Here is a 21,778-nt window from a genome sequence, read left to right as displayed (position 1 = left end):
GCAGTGCGATTGTGAGACATGCCTTTGAAGTGATGTTTATCTTGGGGATCAGTTGCCAAATAATGCTATTTCAGTAGAGCTACATTGGTATTTATGATGCCATTTGCTATACAAAGTGGAGGATGAAAAATTAGGCATATGATTTAAACTATCAATGTTACTTCTGGCATGAGGGATCCTAAGAGGACATTTTAAACATTTGGAGGAGCCTGTGACGAAGAAAAGCCAAGAGTATCTTTGGTTTCTATAATTGGAAGAACATTAGCAGCCTTGATCTGTCTCTCTTTAAAAGAGACAATATAAAATAGATAGTAGTAGAGAGCTTCAGTCGCAACCCCCCCACACACACAGCTGGTACTTGTGGCTGCATCTTATGTGGCTTTTAATGTAGATTTCCTAGCTGCATTTCCCAATACATACAGAAGACTTATAAATTGGAACTAACTTCATGCAATTAAACTTTCTGCACCATCAGCACCACAAAGAAGTGTTTTCCTTGCTCTTGAAGAAACAGATCCATCTGTGCTATATCTCTGCACTTCATGAAGGACATGCCATGGGCCTGTAATTATATATAGTGTATATAAAAGTCTATATATAGTGCATATATTTCATGTACAGTACTTGCAGTTTGCCTTTGCATGGGCTGCAGAAAAAGGCAAGTATTGGCTAACTGTGTTTGATTTGAACATGTGCTCAGCAAGTCAACTGTCAAGAGGATTCAGGACAGATTGAAGGTGGCAAACCCAGTTGATGTTTCCACAGTATAAAGCCACCAGGTCCTATGACATGTTCTCCAGGCTTGGCTGGCAAGCAAGTGATCTCCATTGGTGACTCCATATTAAACAGTAGATGGGTGAATTGGCAGAGGATGTGACACTGTGAGAAAGTCGAGTGCTTTTCTGAGCGTAGAAAAAAATAATATGGGTGAGACTGGAAGTTTCTGTAAAGCTCCGTGGCAAACCTCTGTCTGTGGTGAACACCGGTGAGAAGAACTGGATGGCATGCCCTGGCGTTTGCTCAAGAGTCCAGCAAACTTGGAAGAGAGCAGGAGAAAATAGATATTCAAAGTAATGATGGTGATGCTATTCAGTTGCTTTAAAGTTGATGATAGCTCAAAGCTCAGGTTTTTGGTGCATTTGGCTTCATGTGCTAAAGAATTAACACGGGAGAAAGCCTAGGCAGGCCCCCAAGTAAAGTGGGGAGTTACTGTTTGAAACCTGACTAGCATCTAAAAATAGGAAACTGGGGAGTGTTTGCTGTGTAAGTTACAGGCAGTAATAAATTACAATTATGGAAGATGTGTTGTTTTAATTCCTCTTGACTGTACTTAAAAATCAGTGTTGGTTCTCAATAGGATGGAAGAAAATGATTTATCACTAGACTGAGATCGTTAATAAAACACAAAATGATCATGACTTCCAATAGACTTAAGTAAAAAAAAAATCCAAACCAATATGTAAACAGAACATGCTTGATGAGCAAAACTGGGGGGAATATCTAAGTTCTTCTACATTAAAAAAAAAAAAAAGTGAGTTTTTAAAAGAAGGGGAAAAACCCATAATCACATAATGAAAAAGCGAATAAAATCTGGCAACATTCCCAGTGTTGAGCCATACTCAAATGAATCCATAAATTAAACATTAACTAATCTAACTAATGGAACTAAAAGGAAGTAAATACTATTTGATACATATTACTTTTCTTAGAAGCTCTGCCTCTCCTATCAATCAAAGACCTGTGATCTCTCTGACCACAAACTCAACACAGAATTAAAATCTGCCACTGAGATTTCCTTTGCTCAAGCAGTCTGGCAAGCAGTGAGACACTGCTAGCAACATTTATCCGACAGCTCCACCTCATCCTCTGTATTTCGTGTTCTATAATTGGCTACAGGCTATGGATAAAATGTACCCGTTGGTTTAATACTGTGTCCAGCATAAGCATGCAGGCCAGAAGACCAAAAAATCTCCAAGCCTGACCTTTCACTGGGTCGCTGTAGTAAAATGCCAAGTGTAAATCACGGGATGTTTGAATCTGAGTAGCGAAGAGGAATGGGGGGTACGATCCCAATACGCTGTCCATTGATTAAATAAATACTGTTATGTCTGATGCCTGCAGTTTTAAAGACTTTTACAAAACCCTATAGATCCCCACACTAGTGAGAGTGGCAATAAACATACTGAAAGGGCTGGAAGCAGTGTCTGATGAGTAGAGAATTAATTTATCAAAAAGACTTGGAGAAGACTTCATTGTAGAGTAGAAGTTACTGGGATGAGGTGCTAAAGGGCTCATTAGAATCAGAGAATAGTTTGGGTTGGAAGGGACCTTTAAAGGTCATCTAGTCCAACCTCCCTGCCATGGGCAGGGACATCTTCAACTAGATCAGGTTGCTCAGAGCTCCCTCCAACCTGACCTTGAATGTTCCCAGGGATGGGGCATCTACCACCTCTCTTGGCAACCTGTTCCAGTGTTTCACCACCCTCATTGTGAAAAATGTCTTCCTTCTATCTAGTCTAAATCTACCCTCTTTTAGTTTAAAACCACTCCCCCTTCTCCTGTTGCTACAGGCCCTGCTAAAAAGTCTGTCCCCATCTTTCTCATAAGCCCCTTGATGAAGGGAGAGATGATGACTTTGAGTTGGACACAAGACACCTGTGCTTACCAATTTGGTTGATAACCGTTGGAACCAAGCTGCCAACATTAGTGGTGATGTCTCCACTTCTCAGTGTCTTCAGGCATGCTAAGCCAGCAGAGGGAAAAGCCAAAGCTCTTCCACCCCCCCAGGCGTAAGATGGGGCACAAGGTTCATGAGCTCTGTTTAGCTGTGTCTCCCCATGACGAACACCAGAGCCAGACAGAGCTACAAGACACTTGAAATTTTCAGACCCGTTGTGTCTTCTGGTTTGGCAATGTCACTGGGCAGCAGCTGAGACTTGTGATAGTTCCTGTCTAACCCCGAGGGAGAAAACCTCCCTTATGAGCCACAGCCAGGGTTTCTGGTGGTTAGTGACTGCAGGACCTGCTATCTACAGACACTCTTGTGTGGTGGCTGGCTGGCTAATTAGTACCCTTCAGTTTTGTTTTAAATAGTTGCTTCAGTAGAAGTCCTTGTGTATTGCTTTCCCTGGTACCCCCGTGTCCTTTTATTAGAACTACCCAGTGAGTTGAGCGGGTGACCCATATGGGGCTGAGGAACATGCATAAGAAGGAAGGAGCGGCCAAAGGAGGCAGTTACACACCAACCCCAAACCTCTGGTGTTGCTGTGAAACCTCAGGAGATCAGTGTGCTGTGCTGCCACGGGAGGCCGGGGCTTGCCGTGTGCTCCCGGTGTGGCTCTGGAGGGACCGAGCCCCCGTGGTAACGTGGGGGAGTTGAGCTGATGGCCAGCTAATGGGTGGTGGCTCGAAAGAGCAGAGCTCGGGGAAGTCTGCAGCCTACGCCACTTCTAAATACTGCCCTGCGCAATGGAGGAGGGCTTTGGGGTCTGCTGGTGGAGGGAAATGTGGAGCAATGGCCCAACTCTGCCAATCCCACAAATGAGATGCCCCAGTGAAGGGGCTGGGAAGGAGCTGCAGTTGCTTTGACTGCCAGAGGTCCCCGTGACAGGCAAGGGACCCTGAAACAGTGGTGTACTAATGCCATGGTCCAAAAGCCCTGACAGCCAGGCAGGGTTACAAACGCCCCTGGGCTATCACCTGATGAGCTGGTGGGGCATCTTGTTGGTCAAGTTGGGATCTATACATATCAGACTGGGGGAGCACGGAGGAGGAACAACTCCATTAGCAGCATGGCCAAGAATAATACAGAAAATCCCATAGTGTGGTTGACCTTGAAAAAATGTGTCAAGAAAGGCTGAAAACTATCCATGCTCTCACCTTATAGGCTGGGACGTACAGATTTTCCAGAAAGGTAAGGGAGAGGCATAGCAGAGTGGGGTGGAAGGTCCTTTAGAGATCTGGCACCATGAGCCAAAGATTTGCACAGGGAAAAGGTCAGAGCTCACCTAATGCTGTTGGAGGAATTGGAGCAAGAGATCAAATCTGTCTGATGCGTAATTTTACTCCTCAAAGAAGGAAATGCCCATACTGCATCAAGTGAACACTGTTTACTGCTCTCTTCAGGTCTGGGTGAAGCCCTACTGCTATAGGATTCATGATCCTATTGGTACCTTCAGCAGTGGTTTTAATTGTGGTTCATACCATATGAATCATTTGATTGTTTTCTAAAATATTGTAAATTACTTAAACAGCCATTATATTCTGGGGTTTGCAGGGGCAAGCGGTGAAGTTTGTAATAGATATTTGTTCAGTCTGTTAGAGTGTTAACCCCTGTAGCCTGGTCAGCAGGGAGGAGAGATGGACTCCATGGTAAGCATATGTTCAACTTGTAATAATGCTGACCCCATCATCTAGTTCTAAGGGTGGAACATATTGGGCATAAATTGCAGGTTTTTGGTAGCTGGGGGCTTCAGGGGTGCCCTATGTGGGAGGACACCATGCCCTGTACCAGTCACTGCCAGTGCCAGATGTCTCTAACTCCAGTGTAAATATCTTCTGCAAGCCAAAACTTCATTGAGGCGACCCTGTGCAAACATGCCTAAGAAAGAACAGCAGGAGCAAGGGAGAGGAGAAAGGGAGGGGACACAGAAGAGCCACCTGAGGAGAAATGGAAGAGATACATGGAAGGAGACATTATTGGGGATGTGATGGGGCATGTGCTTTTGGAAGGAGGCACTCCATGCTGGAGCAGGTACGCCTCTGAGGAGACTGCAGCCCATGGATAGCATATTGGATCTGACACTGAAGAAGGACTTCCAGTATATGTTACCAAATTGCAAATCTGATGCCAGGCAAGTAATTAGATAATCACCTAACCTATTTTTGAGGTTTCTAGTGAGTGTAGCACAGATGGTTTCTTCTCATCCAAAATGTTAAAATTAATCTGCGAGACAAGCATGAATGGGAAGGCCAGAGGACTGAAGAGCTGGATCTCAGTGTACTCCAGAGCTCACCAGCCTTCTTGTGAGTCCTGTATCTTCACAGCAAAACTGAGAGGCTTTCAAGTCAGAAAAGGGGAAAAAGAAGGAGGCAGTAAGGCGAGCTTTTTCTTGGAGAACATTTGAGCTCTTTGCTTTTCTGATTCATAAGGGCAATGTATCAAAATATTTTAATGATATGTTTTTTAAAATCAGCAACTTTAAAACAAAATTATGAAGCTGTGGCCTGAGGGAGCTAGAGTTGCAAATGCAGTTTACCATCATGAAAGAAAATGTGTAAGTATATCAGTTGTCTAAGAGATTAGAATCACTATCTTCTATAAGGCAAATCATGACAAAATATCCCAGAAGTGAGCTAAAAAGGTCCAGACATTTCTCTCAACAATTTTTTAAAGGTCAAGAAAGAACTTAAAAAGAAAGAAAAAAGAAAAGAATTTGTTGTCCATCGTTTGGTACTGAAACATGAGAATTTGACTAGCTCTGTGCAAGCGGTTGCACACCAAGCTGTGTCGTTACGATGGCTCTCTTATAGGCTTCTAAGATGTATTACGAGCTGTAACATGCTGGAGAAAAATACTGTTCTCACTCTGATCTTTTTTACACAAACCAGGAGAATGAATGACCTCTTGAACCCATTTTGAATTGTGGCAGCAGGCCCATTTTATTGCATGTTGGCCACAGTCTTTGTGGCAGAGAGATAGGGTCAGACGTCTATATTGGAGGGTTACTTTTTTTAGAAAGCACAGGTGTTCTTTAAACTTTGTTGTATTAAATATTTCTGTAGCCCTGAATACTTGAATCATTTGCAGCCATCCTGAAACATAGGCTCTGAATCAAGCCGAAAAACAGCTTGGACTCTTAAAATGACCCTTTACTACAATCACAGTCAATTTCCCAAAGTTGTCACCGCCCTGTGCCCAAGGACAATACTCAGACCTTGGTTTCTCGACAATGTTTAACCCTTTTCTTATCTTGTCTTAACCTGGCCAAATACAAAACAATTAACAACTTTGCTCGCTCTGGAGCACGTGGCTAATCCTACAAGCAGAAGATGTGGTTCCCTTCAGCTGTCCTTTTGTGTATGTGCTGTAGGCAATGCTGGGCAACAGTGTAATTGAATTATTCAAGGCCAATTGAACTATGTTCCACCATCTCTGTGGACTGTGAGTACAGATAGATGGTGGGAATGATAGGCAGCTTCCAAGCCACCTCTCCTCTTCAAGCAATCTTGTTCAGACAGGTATTAAAAAAGGTTAGGAAGAGGAGTATACCAGTAACCAATTTTAGTGAGCCCTACAAAGCACAAGAAAATGCCAAATGGATCAGAACATCCTCTGGCAGGAGGAGTGAGAAGATCACGGGGGACACATGGGGGAGTACAGAGCAGAAGCAGGACACAGAATATACGGGATTTTTTTAACAGCTTGCAGCACAGAGAAGACTTGGCAATGAACCGAAGTTGGGCTGGGCCCTTCCCCAGCTGGCTAGCGTAGCTCTCAGGGTGTGCTGCGGGGAACGAGTGGCTGTACGAAATGAGCTTAGCGATTTACAGCTCCGCTGTGGCAAGGAGGGGCAGGCGGGAGCCGTGGGTCTGCATTTCTCTTCTGGCTATGTCCTACAGCCTGCACGCCGGCCTGTGGCTGAGCAAGGGCGTGTCAGGTTTTGACCCTGTACAGTGTTTAATTTCAGAATCAAATGTTCCCTTGGAAAAATTTACCAGATCATGGATCCCACTGGAAAGATTATCCATTTTTTCAGCACAACTAAAACAAGTGCTTGTGAGTAGACTGTTGATTCACTTGAGTTTATACCACTTTCTGAGCAAGGCAGCGATACTCGTCCTGTTCAAGTTTTGATGTATAAAGATGATAATCCAGAGTGTCTCTTGTACCTCTAGGAACCTTGACAAAACTCAGGTGTCATCCAGTTCAGAAGTTGTCCCTGGCGCATCTTAAATGATCTTCCACCATTCTGGATGTAAAATCAGATACGGTGCATTCACAGCCATCTCTGTAAGAAATGTTTGTTGTTTCTTGTCTTATAAGGCAAAGTGAATGCCGCGGAGGCTTGAACTACGGAGGATGTGGTTATGGGTCTGTAACTGTGGCAATAGTCGGGCTCTGAAACAAAATAGTAAACACTGAGTTTTATATAGTTGTGAACACTTATTTTCTGTTGAATTTTTCTCTTGATACACACTTGACAGCATGCTTCTAAGGCCATTAAAGGTTTGTGTAACAGTACCAGTAAGTGGGTTTCCTTCTGCTAAGCAGCGGCTGCTGAAGGCCGTTCGGTGTCGCTGCTAGCAGAGGGGTCACGGCAGCGGGGGGCTGCGTGTGTTGGTGGTCAAGCCTGGAAAGAGGAGACCAACGTGGTGCCAGCCACTGCCTCCGACAGAAACTGCCGCTGGGTGCCGATGTCCCACCAGCCAACCCTCCTTCCAAAAAGCTCACTCAGAGCTGAGGCAGGAAAGCAAATTCTCCTCTGGATAAGGTTTTGCAGAGAAAGCTGCATGTTCGACTTGCAGCAGCCAAAGTGTCTTCTCAAAATCCATTTGCCTGCAAGAAAAATGGATTGCTGTGCATTGGAGCCCAGTGAACCTCATGCTGTAACCTGTGTTGTGACCACCCCCACTTTTACTGCCCCTTGCATCTTTTTGTTTTAATTCAATTTGTGGCTATGCCATTGCCTCCACAGCTGGTAGCGAGGGGAGTGAGCTGGGATCAGTGGGTGGGTGTCCCCAGAGCAGGTGGGGGTCCATGCAAGTCCACAGCAGCGCTTGTGTCTGTGCAGTCAGTTGCTGATGAGAGCTGAAGACTATAATTGCTGCAAGGCAGGGACTAGGTCTTCCATCTGCAAAGTATGTAATATGCCACAGAAACAAAAATAGAAAGGAGCAGATAGGACTTCATCATTTCTCTAAACTCTGCCTGTGATTTATACTTTTCTGGACTTCTAGAGTTGGTGTGGTGGCTTGACCCTGGCTGGACGCCAGGTGCCCACCAAAGCCGCTCTATCAATCCCCTCCTCAGCTGGACAGGGGAGAGAAAATATAACAAAAGGCTCATGGGTCGAGATAAGGACAGGGAGATCACTTGCCAATCACTGTCATGGGCAAAACAGACTCGATTTGGGGAAATTAGTTTAATTTATTACCAATAAAAATCAGAGTAGGATAATGAGAAAATAAAAACTAAATCTTAAAACACCTTCTCCCACCTCACCCTTCTTCCCAGGCTCAACTTCACTCCCCATTTTCTCTACCTCCTCCCCTCCAGCGGCACAGGGGGATGGGGAGTGGGGGTTGTGGTCAGTTCATCTCATGTTGTCTCTGCCGCTCCTTCCTCCTCAGGGGGAGGACTCCTCACACTCTTCCCCTGCTCCAGTGTGGGGTCCCTCCCACGGGAGACAGTCCTCCATGAACTTCTCCGACGTGAGTCCTTCCCACGGGCTACAGTTCTTCATGAACGGCTCCAGCGTGGGTCCAGTGTCCTTCAGGAACAGACTGCTCCAGCGTGAGTCCCCAGGGGTCACGAGTCCTGTCAGCAAACCTGCTCCAGCAGGGCTCCTCTCTCCACACGTCCACAGGTCCTGCCAGGAGCCTGCTCCAGCACGGGCTTCCCATGGGGCCACAGCCTCCTTTGGGTGCATCCACCTGCTCCTGTGTGGGGTCCTCCACAGGCTGCAGGTGGAGATCTGCTCCACCGCTAACCTCCATGGGCTGCAGGGGGACAGCCTGCCTCACCATGGTCTTCACCACGGGCTGCAGGGGAATCTCTGCTCCGGCGTCCGGAGCACCTCCTCCCCTCCTTCTTCACTGACCTTGGTGTCTGCAGGGCTGTTTCTCTCACATGTTCTCACTCCTCTCTCCTGCAACCTGCAGTTGTGCAGGTTTTTTTTCCCCTTCTTAACTATGTTATCCCAGAGGCCCTACCACCGTCGCTGATGGGCTCGGCCTCGGCCTTGGCCAGCAGTGGATCCATCTTGGAGCCAGCTGGCATTGGCTCTGTCGGACATGGGGGAAGCTTCTAGCAGCTTCTCACAGAAGCCACCCCTGTAGCCCCCGCTACCAAAACCTTGCCACACAAACCCAATATAGTTGGTTATAAATCAGGAGTGTGATACAAAGCCTGATGTTTCCTGATCTTTCCCATCAGGCTTTTTGAATGGAAATTAATAATTATACAGGAAACTGCTCTGAAGTAATTAGTGTTCACCTTCTCATTCTTCCTTCTTTTTTCTTCTGAGGGTATCCAGATTGATGGGAAACCATAAGCAAAAGAAGACATGCAGTTAATTTCTCCTTAACAGATACGAGAGCTATGGGGGATGATATAAGGCATCTACTGTCTCCAGCAGCTCCAGGGCCTGGGGTTCCTCCTGCCCGGCTGCCAGAGCCCGATGTGTTGTGCCCATCCCAGGCTGATGGATGCAGCTGCTGCTTTCCCATTTGCAGGCACAGGACACCGACGGGGACGGCTACACAGATGGCCACAGACAAGGTGCTGCCTTCAGCTGTGCCTCCTACATGTAGGACTCGCAGAAGGCCTAAGTACAGACCAGCGGGTCCAGTTTGACATTTGCAAGTGAATAACACACACACAGACACAGACACAGACACACACACGGTTTGGGGCAGCTACAGACTCTCGCCCCCCCAGGCACCAGCCCCAGGCACACAGGCTGTGACCATGGCCCCGCTCCAGCCACCAGCACTGAGCGCTGGTGAAAGTCCAACTTTCCATTAATAATATTGCAAGCTTCATGCTGTGTAAGACTTTAGAAACATTACAGATTTTTGTCTTGATTTGAGAAGAAAATGACAGTTGTCCCATATAAGGATGTAAGTCAAAATAAAGTAGTTTTGGAACCACAACAGTCCAATTTCAGGGCTACTTTTTAAATGGCACAGACATTTAGGTTGTTGTTCAGGTGCCTAAAAGTATGCATCCAGTACCACTTTAGATGCCTTAGCATATCCAAGATACTGACATTGCTGGCAAATATGACACCAAAGGGGAAACTATGAACTTTTGGAATCCTTGAGCATTTAAAATGACACTGGACAGCATCGTTTAGGCAATCAGATCCTACCTTACAGATTTCGTCTGTATCTGTAATAAAACCTCACACCGATCCCCCCAGTAGCTGGCACTGACTCCTTGCAGCCTCCGCACACGCTGTGTGGAGAGTGAGAGTACACAGAGAGACAGTTAAGAAAGGCTTTATAAGAAGAGAGGGTGATCGGGCACAAGGCTCAGTCAGACAAGTGTACTTTACACACAACCGACCCCTTTCATACCCCTTTCTGTCTGATCCTCACTTTGCTCCTTCCCGATGCCCTTCCCATAATCATTCCTTCCTAAGTTTTGCAGAGTCCCCCTCAAATATCCCAAATCCTCATGTTCCTCTTGTTTGCCCCTTCTTATCGGTTACAAAGTCCAGGTGACCCTCTCCAAAGCTGCTCCTGGCGCTCTTCAATGGCCCATCAATCAGTAACCAGAGACTTTTGGTCTTTGGCATTGTCTCCATTGTCCCTTGTCCACCAGGTTTGCATCTGTGTGTCCTTGTTTATTGCATCCCCCTTTAATTATTATCCCCTTTGCTTTGAAAAGGTCAGGTCCTTGGTCAGATAACCTTCATGAAGCAGATGCTCTTACCTTCCACGTACACTTACAAGGTGTACATACAAGGGTTTAGTCTCTAACTTGCTTACTTTCTGGCATTAAAGGACAAGGTCTTTCAAGGTTACCAGTGAGATAGTCCAGACCACATTGTTTGGGATTTTCCTTTGGTCTTTCCAATATTTGTTTTGTCAATATGGATGTTTCATTTTACTAGAATTTTAGTGTCATTTGTGAATATGAATGTTGAAAATATAGTATTTGGCTTATGCATATAATCTAGTCAAAAGTATAAATTCCGTGCCAAGAGGCTTTCCTCTTTATGCACCCCCCACTCCCCCCCACCAAACCCTGGAAGTTTTATAAGGACAAGCTAAGAACAGAGGTTATGTAAAGTTCCTACTTAAAGCATTTTTAGTTTAATTTACTATAGTGGCTTTACAAGTAGGGATAAGGCATAGTTAGAAATGTTCCTCTGTGCCAAGTTAGCTTTTATCTTGGAGTTCCTGTTCTGTGCACATGTATGTATGAAATAAAGAAGAGTCCCAAAGCAACCATATAGGGAAGCATTTAAGTACATTTCAATGTTATATTTTGATGATAAACTGTGGGATTTGGTAGGAAGCCAAGACAGATGGCAGTAAATAAATTATTGTTAGGGTCAGGCTAGGCATACAGGCCTCCTGGTAGATTTTTCTTCGTTATTTTCTCTAGAGAATGATACAAGTCTCAAATAATAAAATATGAAAAAATCAGCTCCTTGGTAGGAAGTTATGCTTCTACCTGCATCAGTGCTTGAATACACAGCATTGGGTCCCTCCTCCTAATGCTGCTTCCCCCCACCACCATCAGGGCATTAACTGCAGGTAGTGACAAGGAGGTTAATGTTAACTTGTGTATCAGTTACACGAGGCAATTCCAGCCTCCTTAATAGCAGCAACTTTGGGAGTGGATTAGGAGGGCACTGTGAAAGAATATAAATGCTCAGGGCTTCAGAATGTGGGGCAAATCCAAAGCATTCTGTGACCTCCTCCGACATTATCTTTCTTTATAGTGAGATGGAGTTTTATTTCTACTGGTTTGCCAGTCAAGAATTGCTAGATGAGCTACAAGCTCCGTCCCGGGTTCCCTCTCATCACACTGGCTGCAGGCGCAGCCGTGCCTGGGAAGGGGTGGGTAGGACCACCAGGAGAATGGCCCTTTTCCACACCACCTGACACGCCGGGGACCCGCAGGCCAGGCTGTCAGCTCACTGAATTCCCTCCACTTTGTATTTTAAAATCCCCCCGCGCTGTGCTGCGATGGCTCCAGTGCTCTGGAGTTTTTTACTTGGCCGGTTGGTGTTGGTGCGTGTACGGGCGGCGAGGGGTTTGAAGGCGGCACCGCGGCCCGCAGAGGTGCGGCTGCCACCCGGGGAACCGCCGGTGGCTCCACCCCCGCCCGCCGCCGCCGGGGCTGGGCCCCTCCGCCCTCGGTCCCGCCCGCTGGGAGGGGCGGCCCCGGCCCCGGCCACGGCCCCGGCCCCGCCCCCGCGGAACGGCGCGGCGAGAGGCGCGGAGCGGCGCGGAGCCCGGAAGAGCCGCGGAGATGCTGAGCTCGCCCTGGGCGCGCTTCTACTCCAATAGCTGCTGCCTCTGCTGCCATGTCCGCACCGGCACCATCATCCTCGGCGTCTGGTACCTGGTAAGCGCCCCCCGGCTGTCCCCGTCCCCCCGGGGGTGTCCCCCCGCCCCGGTCGCTCTCCGGAGCTGCTGCTCCGCGGAGGGGGATGCCCATGGCAGCAGCTCAGCCCGGGCGTTTTTTGGAGATAACCCTTTGAGGAGTCATGTTATTATTAGCAGCGTAATGCTCAGCGAGCTCCAGCGCTTCCCCACTGCTAACCCCTGGGTTATCCCCCGGCAAGGCAGAGGCTGGTATTTAGACTCTGTCTAAATTGTCTAATCAAGGGTCAGGGGAGTGGGAGCAGGAGATACAGAACACGGGCAGGCTCGCCAGGGTCTCAAGCAAAAAGCTGTTTGGGGGATGAAAATGTGATGAGTGAAGATCTCTGGTGTGAGGGGTTTTCCTGGCTCCCCCAAACTTCGGAGCGGTGTTTCTCAGGCCAGGGTTGGCTGCAGCCCTGAGGCCCCGCTGGTGCGTTAGCTCCAGCAAGGCTGCCCCGATTCTGACCACACTGTGCAGAAAATCTTATTTTATCATCTCTGGTCGCTGCTTTGTGAAGAAGTCGGGTATTCTTGTCACTGCTGTTCCTCGTTTGTGAGATAATTGTTTGTCAGTAGTACCTTGGGCTGCCTGGCAGAGAGCTGAAACCTTTCAGGCAGCTGCTATCAGGTACTAGAAAGACTTCTTTCCTCCATCAGGGTTATAGGATGTGAGTGAGGAATTGACCCTCGAGGCGCAGCTTTTATGGGTTATCATCAGTCTCTGAGGTTGTTTGACACCCCGTTATTCAGCCAGGGGAAAGACTCAGTGAGGAAGAGGTGCATTAAGCCCTCAGCTCCACTCCTGTCTTTCGCAATCTTTTCTCAATCCCTTGGGTAGCAATGCAGGAAAAGCAGCTTTCCCAGAGCCGACCTTGCCATAGTCGCAGGGTTTGCAAACGTGTCACAAGAATAAAAAGAGCTGGTTCATCACTTTGGGTTATGTAGATGCACTTCTCAGCCTGCTCAGTCTTCCCCATCCCTTGGTGTGAGAAATCAGTCTCCGTCTGATGCCAGGGTCCCGCAGAGCTGTTTGCCAAGCATCATTTTTCAAATGATTGCAGACGGAAGCAATTGCAGACCTGGGCTTATTTGCTAACTACTGAAATTCCCTTCAGAAGCAAGTGAAAAATGGAGGGCTGGCCTCCATTGTAGGACAGCTCATTAAATAAATTCAATCAGCATAATAAAAAGGCTAGGTTGACATTTATGTCCTAGAAATCATATAAAATGCTCTATGTCCTATAAAATAGGTATTTCACCACTGAGAAAATGGTGCATTGGTTGAACTATTTCTCGCTCCTGGTTTAATAAAATATAGTTAAATGCAATATCCACAGCCTGTGGTATCTAGAATACTGACAGTATTGAAAAAGATGCCCCTCTTTTCCTGGCTGCAATGAAGTTTCAGTAAGTTTTAATATGACCTGAAAGCTTTTGAACATTTCTTCCAGGATGCTTGTTATTTCTTTCTGCCTTCAGCTGAATGAAGCCTTTTCACATTGGCTTCACAAAGACAGGGATACAGATATTTTAGCTGTTCAGTGGACCTAGAGATATTTGAGGAAGAGGGAATTAAGTGCATCAGCTGGCCTTGGATACAAAGAAAAGCCTGACGGCTTTTTAGACTTTGTTACCTATTGAGTTACTAGCATTTAAATACCAGTGCCCCAATTTCACATAGCATTTTTCTGCAAAATCTGTTTTAAAATTTTCTTTTCTAACTAGCAGGTATTTCCTGATTTACACCTCTTCCTACTTTGCTTCTTTTGCCTTCATAGAATTTTGAGGGCAGATTTCTGAATGACTTCAAACTGACAATAACTCACAACATGTCAGGGTGCACATTTCTTTCTGCACTTTCTCCTCTATTGAAATATTTAGATTTTTAAGGTTAACTATTAAGAATAAAAATTTAGATGCACGTTGATAATAAATGCTAAACCTTTTTGCTAGCTTACAAAGTTAGGAAGCAATAAGTAAGGAAGGGGTAGGTCCTTGCATAAATAGCTTCCCTAGTTGAAAGGTTCTGGTTTGTAAAGTCATATACTAAAATATTGTTTTATCTCAGAAGAACAATTATGATTTGATGCCATGTGGTGTTGAGGGTTTACATAAAAATAGATGCTGTCCTAGTGGCAAATTTTTTCTCTGCATGCATTTTGGGTGGTTGCATTACTCCAAACCACACGTGAGCTATGAGCATTACCTCAAATAAAGTTCAAATAAAAACCCCTTTGATTTTTCGCCACGCCAACATGTATTCTGTATACTGTTTGCCATTATGCTTCACAGGAAATTACTTGAGGAAAAAACATCCCCCCTAGAGAATGAATAGTTTTCTCGTTGCTTTTTCATATCCTTCTACCTGTGAAGTGTAAGTTTTATTAATCCTGTGACTATGAATACAATGATTCAGTAGTAGAGGCTTCTGAAAGAGGCAAAAATAGTAGCTTAAAAGTTTTGGCAGGCTTTCAAAATAACATTTTCACATGTTGAACCAGTTTTGAGTTAGTATAATCTCAGGAGGCAGAATTTCATGTCTGAGTAACTGTGGAAAAAATAGTGCATTTCTCTGGGATGATGTTTTAGCTCTCTACTTTTAATGTTTTAATTGGATGTTTGGGATCCTACAAATAGTGGAGGGAGTGGGGAGCTGAGTGCTGGTGGAGTCATCAGGGCTGCCTGATGAGACCACTTTCCCACATAGGTAAGGGGAAGGAACGCTGTGTGCATTTCCAACACACACCCAGCAGCCACGGACCCTTACAATGGTCTCATAAAGTATCAATAGCTAGGAAATAAATATTTAAATTTGCTCTATTTTAGAACATAATGGATCTCAGAATGCTATTGTTTCTATGGCTCTTGTGTTTCAGTAGTTTCTTCCTGGTAGAGCCATAGGTACTGCATCTGGAATAATGTAATAGTGTTGCATGATATTGCAATATAGTATACATAATACAATATAGGTACTGTCACAGAGCACTAAGGTACTTCAGTGTAAAAAGTAACTTGTAAAGGGTGGAGCAGTCAGAGGAAATTTCCTGAAAAGAATATCTAATCAGGTTGCAGAATAGCCTGCACTTCAGGAACTGGTGTGCTGCCTTGGGGAGAAAAGCTTAAGAGGGGGTGCTGCAATGCTGAATACAAACATTATGCTGAAGATTAAGATGGCAGTAATATGGCTGGCTGGAGGGTAATATTTATTTCAAAACCTGAGGACCAGTTTGGTTATTAATCTTTGGTTTTTATCCTACTGGCATGGACTTTATACTTCTCTGCATTGTATCAAACATGAAGTCAGAGGTCACAAGTAATAACGCAGAAACATTTTGGGCACAAAAGTCTTACAAGTGTCATATTTTGAAAAAAAAAATAAGGAAAACGAGAAAGTCACTTTCAGCAGCTTAGTTTTGTTCTAGACAGTTGTATCAGCACACTGTTCAAGGCAGTGACACCGCTGAAATGAGCCAGCTTCAGTTCTGATCTCCCCCGGGTGCTGGAGTCCAGGGCACAGCTGGCACTTGTGTTAGTTCCAAGTGTCCCAGTCGGTACTGGAGAGTCAGAGTGACATCCCCGTCGGTAACAGCATTTATAAACACAGCGTGTCTTCTTCCTGAGTAAATGGACTCCACTTTCTTTACGTAAAACACAAAGAAGGAACAACGTCGCATGTACTGACAGTGTCATGGAAGGATTTCCCACTCTCCGGACACATGGCAGTGGGGTTTATGGACACGCGGAGGCTGCACCGGCACCATCTGGGACAACGGGAATTATTTCCCATTGGCTTGGGAGGGGGGAAGACGAAACTTTAAGGCATCAGTTCAGAAAAACGAGCATTAGAACAAGGAGCTTTCGTTTTTGGGCGATGTGTGCCCGGTGCCGCCTGCTACCCGCCTCGCCGCAGCAGTGCCCCGGGCAGGGGCTGCTCCTCTCCCGGTGCCCCGGGACCCCCGGTGGCCCCGGTGCCCCCGGCGGCGCGGCGGGAGCTGTCCAGCCCTGCCGGAGCTGTCCGCGGCTCAGCGCCGCCTCCCCCCGCGCTCCCCGGGCCCGGCAGAGAGGGGCTAAAAATAAAAACTAATGGAAGACTGAGAACCTTTTATAACCACGAGTTATCAGGTTGTGCGGGTGCCTCTGGAGGACGTGCAGCAAGAACAGAAATAGAGCGAGCCGAAGATTTTAGCCAGGGTGGCTTCAACATTTGAGATGCTATTTCTGGAAAGCTCAGCATGAATTGCTAGTCGTGACATTTCAGTTCTGGATTTTTCTGAATATACAGTTGAAAACATGCATAATTTCTGTCTGCATCCCAGTCATTTTTTAATAAAAGGATTGAATCCTAATGGAGGAAAAATGTACTGGGAGTGGCCTTTTTATACTGTAAAGCAAAAGAAAAGCACTGGTTGCTATGGCCTCATTGACTTACAGGTTGAACACCCTGCTGAGATCAGTAGAGTGCACTTGACCTGATGTCAAAAAGAGAGTCAAGGTATATATTTTGCAACTGGGCCACATATTTCCTTGTCTTTTTCAAGCCCTGTGCAAAACAGCAAGTATGGCAATGTGCTTAAACACCAGTTAGAAGATTACTGAAATCTTGGCTTACTTGGCAGGGAGTAGAGATCAGCATGACTGCTCATGTAAACAAAATATACCTGCACTAGGGTCCTTCCAAGCTGCTCTGTCCCCGCTCCTGCAACCTTTACACTGTCTGAGACTGCTCACAGCAGCAAGGAGTTGTAAGCGGGGGTCCCTTGAAGAGGGCAGAAAGGCCCTTTCAGGGAAAATAAAGAAATTCTAAGAAAAGACGAAGTTATTAATTATTTTCAAACCTGTGAGAATTGGGAGATTTTGAAAACTGAAAAAAGAACTGAAGTTGTGAAAAGGGGGAAATTGCACCGTTAGAAAGATTGATGTTACAGGGAATTGGAAACTTTGTTATCCCAGTGCCAGGTTATGGGAATTTGCATGAACACAAGTATGAGGCCTTATGTTTTACTTAGAAAATTATGTTGCTTTGTTTTTATATTGAATGAAATTGGCTAAGAATAAAGGACCTCCAACTTTATCTACACACAATGGTCATAGTACATCAACCAGCTCACTGAAGGGTCTATTCCTTCATGTCAGCCAAGGGTGTCACTTCCCATGTCATGCCAGTGTGATACAGCTTGGGTGTTGGGTCAGGTTATCCTGCAGGGAACGCTGCCTTTACCACCTCCACTAACAGTCTAATACAGGTGGCACTGGGGAAAGAAGTCTTGCAGAATGGAGCTTGTTGTGGGTTCACCAGGTCATTGCCCCTCCATGGCCCAGACCTGGGCAATATATTCAGGGGGGAAGAGCTGGATGGTGCCAATGACATGGCTGATTCCTGGCCCTTGGTAGGAGATGTAGTGTCAGCAGCAGATGAGATTTCTCCAGTGGCAGGTGAAGGGACAGCATATAATCTGAAATTACTTGAGATTCCCAATTCTTGTAGTGGAAGTGGCTGCAGTGACTAAATATTTATGTCCCAAGTACAATGTCTATGAAATTATCTTTAGCTTTTCTGTTGTATGTACTTCCTTTCCTAAAAAAAAAAGCTGACGTCTTGAAAAAAAAACCAGTAGCATCTCCCAAGTAACTCATTAGAGACTTGCTGCTTTGTGCACATGCTTGCTTTTGAGGACAGTGGAGAGGGAACTTGGAATTCATTATGAATAAAGAAAAATATGAATCCTACTTTCAAAGGCTTCCCTGTATGATTGATGCACTTGTTGAATATCCAACTGAGACTGGAATCAGAAGAGGTTCAGGGTATTTGCTCTTGGAGTGGATCGCATCCATTTCATTACTTTCTTCAAGACCAGCGGGAAATAAATGACTGATCCTGCACACAAATACCTGCTCAGGGCCTGCATGGTACTTTCTTAAGAAACTGAAAATATATGTATGCATTTTAGACATGATAGAGCAAAGAATAAAGACGACCACCGATCATTAGCATGAACAAAATGTGTCTTGTCTGAAGGACCTTCTCAATAACTACATTCTGATTGTAACTTGTCTAGAGAGACAGTATTAAATAACATAACAATTAATTGCTCCAGGAATGGCTTCTGGAGAACTCCTTAAATAACTCCTTCCTAACATGCACAAACCCAGGTTGGTTTCCGTAGTGCAGGACCTTATCCCACCTCCTTCCCTCCTCATTCCAATTCATGTTTCAGGGCCTCTTCAGTCAAATTACAAAATAAAGTACCATATGGGAGGAATTTAAATCGCACAATCAATAAGACAGCTTGCAAAGACCTTAATCACTCACCTCTGGGTGACAGAATCAATCCATGAACAGCCCAGAAAGATTATGTGGAAAAAGAATGGATTCATAGGTGTTATCTGTGCTTTCTGTTCTGAGCGAAAATAGCCAGGTTTGTGCGTTTGCTGTGTTGCAGAGAGAAGCAGAAACAGCATTTTGTCGGTCCTCCCCAGACTCTGTCACACATCAGTATGCTTATTAATGTTTTTGCTTTAAAATCTTTTCAAGGCATTGAAGGACTAAAATTTCTTGTGAGCATCTTTTGGACAGTCCATGCATTTACTGAACTGTTTCTTAGTCTGTAACACAACACAAGGATTTCTGAAAACTTCTTTAAGCTCTAATCTCCTTACATATGCAGGTTTTCTTATATCCCCAAATACCACAGTAGGAGTTTTCAGAGAGTATATGAATCATTGCAACTATAGCTGATAATCTGTATCAGTTGTCCAGGATAATGACGCAGTTGTCTCTTCTAATCAACACAGTTATCAATTCAGAAAACGTAAACTTTTATAAAATACCTTTTTATTTCTTAGTAAGGCCTTCAATTGGATAATAAATTCACAGAGATTACAAAGAACAGTTGTCTCCCTCCAGTGAGAAAACAGATGGTTGGTTGTAAGAGGAGCAAAGTTTATATAAATGCTTGTTAAAGGAAAAAACCCCATTAAGAGTCCAGTATGCTATAATGACATTTGTTTTTTTTATACAGAAATCATGAATGTATTTATAGAAAGGAGAGGAGGTATTACATTAATCAAGTAAAATGTGTTTAGAAGTTCTGTTGAAGGGTAATTTGTATCTCCTAGTGAGCCAGAGGAGAACACATTAAGCTTTGTAAACTGATCGTTGATTAGACTGACGTCAGTGAAAATGCAATTAGTCTTATATATTCCTGGACATGTGGAATGGATGTTGCAAAATAGCCAGGAATTAATTTCCTTGATTGCTTTCTTTTTCTCTGGTTTTACGGTGAGGCTTGTGCTTTGACTGTAAAACTCTGGAATTTTGAAGTGGCCGAGGCTTGAAAACGTGCACGGGAGTTTCTGTGGTGTTCTGCAGCTGGACTGGAGGTTACAAGCCCGAAACCTCCAAACAGCAGTATAGGAAGAGAAAAACCACACTCACTGCTAAAGGTGTGAGAGAGTGCTCCTGGTCGATCTGAGGCACTGAATCTGCCAGCAAGGCATCACCCAAGAAATAATCTGGACTTGAGCCTAGTGCACTGTTCCTGGACCTCCTGTGGGTCTGCTCTCTTTCAGGTATCTGCAGTCAGCTCTGACTACTGTCATCCCAGTCCTCTGCCTTAGAAGAGCTTTTTAAAGTGCTGCGGCTGTTTTTCATTTCATTCCATTCCTGGCTTGTGCTGAGCAAGGTCTTGTTCTGTCAGGAGATATATTAAGCTACTTAAAACAGACAGGACAAATGCTTTTGGCAGAAACACAGGTTTGTGGGAGATTTTCATCTTGCAGAGGTGCATTTTCCAGCTGTGAAACAGCTGTGCCCAGACAGATCGGATACATGTGATCATGTTGTTTACTATTTCAGTAATTACCTGTGCTGTACCATCCTTTGTGGTGTGCCCACTTCTTCCTTGCATAACTAAATCACTGCCTTGAGTTGCAGAGTGATGCAAGGATGCAGTTTCCTACTGACAGCCCTCGTCCCTGTGGTGACTACGTAAGAATAATTGATCAAAGATTTGGTGTGTTTTGGTGGCTTTTTTTTAATTAAGTGGGCATATGTGGCTCACTGTCAGAAGTTGGGACACATTCCTCCCACCAGTGCAGTAACACATGTCCAAAGAGAGTAGAGGTGAGTGAGCCCAGACAGCGTCGTGGGCTGGTGTGGGTAAGACACACTAGCTGCTGGCCATGGCCAGCTGCCTTGGGCAATCCAGCCCAGGTATTCAACTGCTCAGTTATAGCTGCGTTGACTGGCCCATCCTCTGTCACGGGTCCACACTAAGGTTCAGACCTATGGGAGCTGCCACAACTCACATCAACGGTGACACTTCACAGGTCTGCCCTCAACCTTTCAGAGTCACCTGCAAGACTCAAAAATCAATTTCTGGAAGTCAAGGACAAATCCCAACTGACCAGTTGAACAACTCTTTTTCTAATAAGGTTTTAATGCATACCAATTATTTGCTAGCTCTCCACAACATTCTGAACCGAGATGTGCTTTAGTAAAAATTGTGAGTTGGCCTGGCAACGTTATAACTTGAACATGGGTATATGATTATGTTTCCCCAAGGCTGGGCAGAAGACCTCGGCAATCATTTTCAGGACCTTGCTCAGAAACAGGTTCAACTTCCTTTAAACACAATGTAAAAGTAACAAAGAATCCACTGACAAATTTGAATACAAAGGAATACAAGGACTAAGATTAAGTATATAACAGATTAAGCCCTATCTCTAGGGAAGCAGAAACCTCCAGTGTGCATCTTGCACAGTTCGTCCATCTAATTTTTCTTTTATAAATTTAGTCATTACCATATTTCATTAGTAACAGACTTCTTGTGGTTTGGGTTTTAGGACTGTTAAAAGGCTGGCAGTAGGCAGTAGTTGAGTCCTTTGTATAGGAGAGTGCTGATAAATTACGCTGGACTTCCTAGATTGATTTAATCAGCATAGCCTTTAAAGTTCAATGCTTAGTGTCATTATAATAATCAAAGTTGAAATTATATATAAAGTCTGATGAAAATATTTTATGCGTCTTTCTATTATATGCTCTCTATAATATGTACTCTGTAATATGCTAGTCTGAGCATGCCTGGATCATTCTGTGGCTTCTCATGAGTAATTTGGAAAAATAAGCAACAAGAATTGCAGACTCTACCCTGTCTTCTCAGATTGAAGAACATAAAAACTTAATTGCTACTTCTGATCTGACTAATGCTCTCCCTACTCCAGTGCAGTATTTCAGGTAGCAGCCAGAAACCTTGCTTTGAGAAGCAAAGCAATATGCTTTGAGAAACCGCACAGGGAAGTAAGAAAGAATGACTTGTGCAGGGAAGACATTTTCTTTTACTCTACTGGTATTTTAAGGTGGGCAATAACCTGAAGCACAAGGTTTATATTTTGTTTTTAGGGTGCTTTGTAGTACGACTAAGCACTTGCATTTCCTGAATAAACAGCTCAT

The 21,778-nt window shown here is 44.8% G+C and overlaps 1 protein-coding gene across 1 annotated transcript in view; it reads left to right on the top strand.

Annotated features, from left to right (window-relative positions):
* The first annotated feature begins 12,163 nt into the window (after positions 1 to 12,163).
* Positions 12,164 to 21,778, top strand: part of LAPTM4B (lysosomal protein transmembrane 4 beta) — a 67,593-nt gene continuing 57,978 nt past the window's right edge. Inside the window, exon 1 of the mRNA XM_075141404.1 lies at positions 12,164 to 12,307. Within this exon, the coding sequence (XP_074997505.1) occupies positions 12,212 to 12,307 (96 nt within the window). The 5' untranslated portion in view covers positions 12,164 to 12,211. The remainder of the gene's footprint in view (positions 12,308 to 21,778) is intronic.

This window comes from Calonectris borealis, chromosome 2, assembly GCF_964195595.1.
Source record: "Calonectris borealis chromosome 2, bCalBor7.hap1.2, whole genome shotgun sequence".
Lineage (NCBI taxonomy): Eukaryota > Metazoa > Chordata > Aves > Procellariiformes > Procellariidae > Calonectris > Calonectris borealis.
Note: the sequence above shows the minus strand (reverse complement) of the source record. Positions and strands in the feature narration are given on the sequence as shown.